The sequence below is a fragment of the Orycteropus afer genome, unplaced genomic scaffold (genome assembly GCF_000298275.1).
Source record: "Orycteropus afer afer isolate SDZICR_OR568_19922 unplaced genomic scaffold, OryAfe1.0 scaffold00020, whole genome shotgun sequence".
NCBI lineage: Eukaryota > Metazoa > Chordata > Mammalia > Tubulidentata > Orycteropodidae > Orycteropus > Orycteropus afer.
In genome coordinates, this window is record NW_006921607.1 from 12,049,208 (window position 1) to 12,057,169 (window position 7,962).

The window sequence follows — 7,962 nt, forward strand, 5'->3', positions numbered from 1 at the left end:
TTTTTTCTGTGTTTTCCTTCTTCTGTCTTTCAAATTTTTTAAGATACCTAAATATAGTTCTTTTGAATTCCTTATCAGGGAGTTCTAATGCTGCTTCTTCCTCAGGGATGTGTTCTGGGTCTGTATCCTACTCCCTTATTTCCACCACTTTATCTTGCTTCTTTGTGTGGACTTTGATGGTCTCTTGTCTCTGAGACATTGTGACATTGTTGTATTTAGATCTCTGTTAATTGTTTGTGAAGAGCAGCTAAGGGTGAGTCAGCTTTTCTTGCTGGTTGTTTATTGTTGGGCTGATGGTGGAGAAGGAAATGGTGGCTCTCACTCAGTAAGTGAAGCTGCAGGAGGTGTGGGTGTAGTTGTATCGTATGGGGACTGTTGCTGTCTTCCACTCAGACAAAGATAACAGTTGAATAACCATCAAAAAAGTAATAGCAAATGTACAAAAAACGCACTGTGTAATTTCACAGAACAGTAACCAAAAAAGAAAAAGGAAAAGAAAAAAAAAAAAACACTATCTGGGTAGAGGACAATAAGAGATAAAAGGTAGAAAAGGAGAATAATGAAGAAAAAATGGGAAAAATTCAAAAAGAATAACCAGAAACAGGGTTTACCATGAGAAAGAAAAAAAAATTGCAACTAGGAACAGGGAAATGAAAGAGCTGAAAAGTAGAACCTGGGAAGGGAAGAGTAATAATAAAAAGGACAAAAGTAATAATAATAATAGTAGTACTTTTAAAACAAAAACAAACAAACTAAAAAACAGAAAGAAAAAATCGGGGCAAGGTGGCGCAGGGCACCCAGGCTCCCTCTGAGCACACAGACTGGGATGGAATTCCTACCTGCCTAGAAGATGGGTGGGAGTGAGGGATGGCCGCACCTTTGTTCACCAAAGGGTGTGGGGTCTAAGAATAACAAGGAGAATGTTGCACCTTTCCAGTCGTCCCCATCTGGAATGTCTCTGAGGTTCCCAGCAAGTGGAGCCTGTTCTTAAGTCCCTGGAATCTGGGAGAATGCTGTTGCTTTAAATATCCAAAATAGTCTAAGTGCCTGTTAAACATTCAAAATGGGTGCCCCTCTGGACAGGCAAGAATTCATAGCTCAGCCCGCCTTCCTCTTCGCTGCTTGCCCTGTTAGTCACCAGCCACCAGAGCAGTCCTCCATGCAGTCCCTGGCTAGTAGGGCTGAGTTTTAGGTTAATTCATAGGTCCTACTATCTCTTGGGAATATCCAAGCTGTCTGTGCCATCACGATCGCTGCCAGACCACAGTTTTGTATGTCTCCTTTTTTGGTATTCTCATGCAAATTCTTCTGCTAGTTGGAGTTTAGTCCACTTCTAAATCCTTCCCTTCAAAGCTCAGGTGTCCAGGATTATCTTCTGTATCTGTGTTAATTGGTTTCCCTTTTCTTTGTTGAAGAGAGTCTGTGCAGTCTTTCTGTCTATTCTGCCATCTTACTGGAATCGTCCTTTCTCTCTAAGGTGTGTCTCTTGTCGACAGCATATGGATGGGTTATGTTTTCTTACCCACTCTGCTACTCCCCATCTCTTGCGTGGTGCATTTAATCCATTTACATTCAGTGCAGTGATCAACAAGTATGGATTTGTTACTGTCATTTTATTATTATTATTGTAGTGTTGCTGATTTCTTTGTTCTGTATAATTTTGTGTACTGAGCTCATTTGGTTTATGAATCATGTTATCACTTCTTTTGTTGCTATTGTTTTAGCATTTGCTAAATATCCTTGTTTTTCCTCTTTTTTATTTTGATGTGAAGGTTTATCATTTTTCTTGTAAGTTACCTTGTGATTTATAATTATCTTCCCAAGTTTGGAACAATTCAGTCTATCTTCTTTACCATTTAGAAGTTCTGTAACTACACTATTTTTTCCCTCTTTTTGGTTTGCAGTTGTCCTCATTTGCAAATTGATGTCTCTGGTTCCCTGTTTACAATCTTGTAAGCTTATTTACTTTGGATACTTCCATAACTGCATTGGTTTCTGGGTTATGTCATCATGCATGTTAATGGTCTAGTGTTACTTGCCATTTTGGGTTCTCTGTCCAAAGGATTTCCTTTAGGGTCTCTTGTAAGGTTGGTCTGGTTTTAACAAATTCCCTTAGTTTCTGCTTATCTGGAAATCTCTCATTTTCACCATCATATTTGAGGGACAGTTTTGCTGAGTATATAATTCTTGGCTGGAATTTTTTTTCTTTCAGGGTTTTATATATACCATCCCATTGCCTTTTCACCAGTGTATGTAACTTTTCGTTTTTCCCGTGCTGCTTTCAGGATTCTTTCTTTGTCTTTCATTTTTGTGAGTTTGATGTTGATATGTCTTGGTGATTTTTTTTGGGGGGGGAGGTGTCTCTCCTGTTTGAGGTTCATTGGACTTCTTGAATGAATATATTCTCACCTTTCATCATATCAGGGAGATTCTCTTCCAACAAATCTTCAACAGTTTTCTCTGGTTTTATTTGTCCCTTCCTCTTCTGGAATTCTGATTACATATAGGTTATTCCTCTTGATAGTATCCCACATGAACCTTAGGCTTTCTTCATTTTGTTTTGATCTTTTTTCTAATTGATCCCTATCCAAGGAACTATTGAGGTATTTGCTTTCAGTCTCACTAATTCTGTCTTCTGTTGATTCAATTCTACTTCTTTGCCCATTTGATGTGTTATCTATTTCTGAGAATTTAGTATTAATCTTCTGGATTTCTATCTATAGATTTTGTTTCACTTATTTTGTCATTCTGTTCTTGTATTGTCTTTTGAAATTGTTCTAGGGTTTTCTCTATGTTTTCCTCAATTTTGTCACTGTTTTCCTTCATCTGTTTCTGTTACTGTTTTCCTTCATCTGTCTCTCAATCCATTGAAGGTACTTAAATATAATTCTTTTGAATTCCTTATCAGGGAGTTCCAATGCTGCTTCTTCCTCAGAGATGTGTTCTGGATCTATATCCTGGTCCCTTGCTTCTACTGCTTTATCTTGCTTCTTTGTGTGGATTGTGATGGTCTTTTGTCTCCAAAACAATGTGACATTTTTGTGTTTATATTTAATTGGTGATTGTAAGTTGGAATGATTCACTCAAGATTTTAGTTTTCTTTGGATATATCTGAGTAAGTAGAGTACTGTGCTCCTCTGTTCACTAGTTGGCAGCACTTATGCACTCATCACCTATCTCCTTTGCAGTCATCAGCTCCCGTATGTCTGTGCTGCCCTTGGCAAGCGGGGCCTATTCTTAAATCCCAGGAATGCAAATGAGAACACTGTTGCTTTAAGTATCCAAAATAGCTGAACCACGTGTAAACATTAAAAATGGCCGCACTTTCCAGACAGCTGAAAGTGCCCAGCTCAGTTTGTCTCCTTCTTTTCTGTTTCCCTTTTCAGTCATAAGCCACCAGTGCAGTCATCCATGAAGTCCTTGGTGAGTAGGGCTGATTTTTAGGTTAATTCTCAGGTCCTAACACTACTTGGAAATATTCAAACTATCTGTGCTGTCAGGATAGCTGACAGCCCACAACTCCATTTGTCTCCTTATTCACTGTTTTTTTTCAGGTTCTTCTAAAAATTAGTGTTCAATCCACTTCTGTATCCTTCATTTCAAAGCTCTGGGCTCCAGAATTATCTTCTCTATCTGTGTCAATTGGTTTCTCTTTTCTTTGTTGAAGAGGGTCTGTGTAGCTTGTCTGCTTATTCCACCATCTTACTGGCGATCCAGCTGATTTTTCTCTCCTACCACTTCCCTAACCTTTCTCCCTAACTCTCTCCCCATTTCCATCCCCATTTGCCACTCTGATGAAGCTTACTGTTATTCCTTGAATATGCCATGTTTCCTGTCACCTCTGTGCCTTTAGACATGTCTTGCCTGAGACACTCCTCCATCTCTTTGTCCAACTGGAAAACTTACTTCAGATACCACCCCAGAGCCTTCTCTGGCCTTCTTAACCTGGGTTAAAGGCCCCTTCTCTGTGCTCCTGAACTAGCCTCTGCTTACCTCTATTATAGCTTTTCTTTTAAACCTTATTTACATCCTGCACTTGACCATAACTTTGAGAATAAAGTCTGTGTCCTTTATCCCTGTGACCGACAGATATAATTGATATTTATTTTATTGAATGAAGGAAGGAAATGAGTAAATATTGTAAGACATGAGATTTTAACTTGCATTTGAAATTCAGAAACATCCCTCTGAGCTTAAAAACTAAATCTCATTTTGTTCTGGGCCTAGTCACCTCTACCCTGAGAGTGCTCAGTTGGATAGTGAGCTCTTGGGGATCATGATAAGACCATTTATCCATTGCTTTCTAGGTATGCTTATCTGCATTTTACAAAGAAACAGGCTCAAGGAGAGGAAGAGTTGCCAAATATCACACAGCAAAGGGCAGAACCAGAATTTGGACCTGGTCTGACTGTAAAGCCAATATTCTTAATCAGTAGCTAGTCTACTAACTCATACATTTCTTTCAATGTTTATTCATTTGTTTACTCAACAAATTTTCATTGAATATTTACTATGTGCCTGAGTACATATAGCAATGTACCAAACTGACAAATGCTTTGCCCTCAGGAAGCTTAATTCTAATAGCGGTGGGTGATTGGATAGGTGTTAGTGAAGGGGTCAGGCTTGATGGGGCTGAGTGTGAGCTCTTCTGAGGTCCCTTCTGTTCTAAGTCTGTGCTTAGAGCAAAGAGCACAACCAGTCCAGATCTCTTTCTAACATAGATCACCCTGTGTGTTACTACCAGATCAACTGGCCATGGTCTTTTTCCAGGTTTGATCGTAGACGAGTGATCATCAGGAAGGGACAGAAGGGTAACAGCTTTTATTTCATCTACCTGGGCAAGGTCGCAGTAACCGAGGATGAGGATGGCAGCAGCGCCTTCCTGGACCCATACCCAACAGTGCTAGAAAAGGGCTGCTCTTTTGGGGTAAGAATAAGAGGAAAAGCCTGGCTTCCTGGGGTGGTTTGGAGGTATGAAAGAACTCCTTCAAGAAGCTCCTGATCAGGCCCAGTCTTGCTTTACCCACTATGCAAATCACTGCCTTGTTATGTGCCCCAGAGCCCTTATATCTAATGCCAGAGGAGTTGGACCAGGCGATGTCCAAAGCTATCCTCTTCATCTGTGATCTTTAAGGAGTATTTCCCCTTCATAACATCTTAGAAGGAGCCCTGGTGACACAGTGGTAAGCACTCAGCTGCTAACTGAAAGGTTGGTGGTTTGAACCCACCCAGTGGCTCCACAAAAGAAAGACTTGGCTTTCTGTAAAAATCTGCTTCCATAAAGATTACAGCCTAGGAAACCTTATGGAGCAGTTCTACTCTGTCACATGGGATCACTCCGAGTTGGAATTGACTTGATGGCACACAATAGCATAACCCCTTAGAAATGCATTGACTTCACAGCAATATCTCTCTGGCTTCCTCTCCTCTTATTCATTCAGGCCTGTTGTCTCTTTTCTACAAAAAAGAAAACCCACTGCCATCGAGTCAGATCTGACTCATAGCGACCCCTTCTTGGGTTTCCAAGGCAATATCACTGTGGAAGTAGATTGCCCAACCTTCCTTCCGGGGAGTGGCCAGTGGGTTTGAACCGCCAGCCTTCTAGTTAGCAATCAGATGCCTTAGACGCTATACCACCAGAGCATGTTAAAAGGGAGGAGTGGACCCACAAAAGGAGAGACTGAGCAGGCAGCACAGAGGGGGCCAGGGGACTGCAGTCTGGGGAGGAGAGACCTCAGGGGAGATAGAAGCAGGTTTTGAAACTTGCAAGCCTTTGAGCAGGAAGCTGGAGGTGACCTCTCGCTTGCTCATGCCCTTGTTTATCCTATAGGAAATGGCTCTTCTGCGTTCTTCAGTAAGGAGGGCCACTGTGGTCTGTATGGAAGAAACAGAGTTCTTAGTTGTTGACAAGGAAGATTTCTTTGCTAATAAGCTGGATGTGGAAGTTGAAAAGGATGCTCAGTATCGGTTTGAATTTTTCAGGTAACTCCACCTTCACTCAGCATCTTTTTATTTTTCACCATGTGTTTATTAAGCACTTGACTTTGTCCTAGACCTGGTGGAAAACATATTAGGTGCTGTTCTCTTTGCCTAGAATACTCTTCTGTACCCATCCCTTCTCTGTTTAGCAAACTCCTACTGCCCCTCCAGGTCTCAGCTCAAAAATCATTTCTTTGTGGGAGAAAAATAGCTAACATTTATTGAGCACTTACCGGGCCAGGCAGGGTGCTAAGCACTTCGTACTACTTGTCACATCTAATCTCTTATTCCATTTCATGAGGTTATTTTTCTTCTTTTCCCAAATGTATAGGTGAAGGAGTCAAAGCTCAGGATGACAAAGCCAGGATTTGTGCCCAAAATGTCTAGTTCAGAAGTCCCTGGGCCTCACCATTACTAACTAAACCCACTCCAGAATAGAGAGAGTATCTCACCATATGTTTCTATAGCACCCTGTGTTTCTTTAGAGCCCCCATCCAAACTAGTTTTTTTTTTTTCTATAAATATGTGTATAACAAAACATTCACCATTTTAACCATCTTTGCATGTACAATTCATTGACATTAATTATGTTCGTCATGTTGTTCAACAGACTGTAATTTTTGATCACATAATCATTTCCTTACTTTTTCCCCCATCAGATAGTAAGCAATGTGGTAGGAGATCTGTTACTGTAATCTCGCTCTTATCATAGTGCCAGAACCACTATTTATTCAAAAAATAAATAGTGAATAAATGAGTAACAGGATATAATAATTGGAAGCTTTGCAGGTCAGAAAAGTAAGCACCTTACTTATGGGTACCATATTTAATGATCAAAAAGTAGAATTCATGTAGAACAAAAGACTTTTTTTTTTTTTTTGCCTTGGGATACTTGTTCACCTGAAAAGCCATATAAGGGTATAATCTCACCCCAGCATCAATAGCAAAGTTCAACAACACAGAAAATAACAAATGCTGGTGAGGATATGGAGAGATTGGGAATCTCATACACTGCTGGTAGGACTGTAAAATGATACAACCACTGTGCAATTGGTATGGTGATTCATTAAGAAATTGGTAATAGAATACCATTTGATCCAGCAATCCTATTACTAGGTATATATCCTAAAGAAGTGAGAGGCAGAACATGAACAGATATATACATAGCCATAATTATCACAGCACTATTCACAATAGCAAAGAGATGGAAACAACCTAAGTGTCCATCAGTGGAGGAATGGATAACCCAACTGTGGTACATACACACAATGGAATAATACTGTGCAAGCCTAAAGAATAATATAGAATCTGCAAAACACTGCATAATGTGGATGAACTTGGAAGACATTATGCTGAGTGAAATAAGTCAATCCCAGAAAGACAAATGTTGTATCAGTCCACTATTGTAAAATGTAAAGAAAAGGTTTATACACGGAAGGAAACTTACTTTGTTGGTTACTTGGGATGGGAGAGGGGAAGGGAAAATTCCTAGATAGGTTGAAAATATATATAGAGAGAAACCAAAGATTATTAGTGGTTACCAAGGGTAGGAGGGAGGGGGAAAGGGGAAGCTTCTGTTTGTGGGGCATTGAGTATATGCTAATGGTGATGGACTATTTTGGAAAAAGGATAGCAATAGTGGTGGCACAACATGAAAAATGTCATCAATGTCCCTGAGCTACAAATATGGAAATTGTTATATTGGTGAATGTCTTGTTGCGTATCTTTTCACCACAATAAAAGTGTTTGTTTTTTTTTTTTTTAAAAAAGCCATATAAGCATATAGAAACTAAATGTCTTTTAATTATTCTTTAGTTACTTATCTTTATGAGAAAGAGTAAAAATCAAGTGAAGTATCTACACTGAAAGGAAGTTATCTATCTAACCAACACTGTAAACACAGGTTGTAGAGTTGTACAGCTGTAGAGAATGTGAGATGGACAAGCGGCATCTGGTTTCTCTGGGTCAGGGCTGAGGAGAAAG

At 39.8% G+C, this 7,962-nt stretch overlaps 1 protein-coding gene across 1 annotated transcript in view; it reads left to right on the forward strand.

The window, feature by feature from the left end:
• The window catches only part of CNBD2 (cyclic nucleotide binding domain containing 2), a 111,260-nt gene that overhangs the window by 64,054 nt on the left and 39,244 nt on the right, over positions 1–7,962 (forward strand). The window contains exons 6-7 of the mRNA XM_042783604.1: positions 4,771–4,927; positions 5,831–5,982. Coding sequence (XP_042639538.1) covers positions 4,771–4,927; positions 5,831–5,982 — 309 coding nt within the window. The remainder of the gene's footprint in view (positions 1–4,770; positions 4,928–5,830; positions 5,983–7,962) is intronic.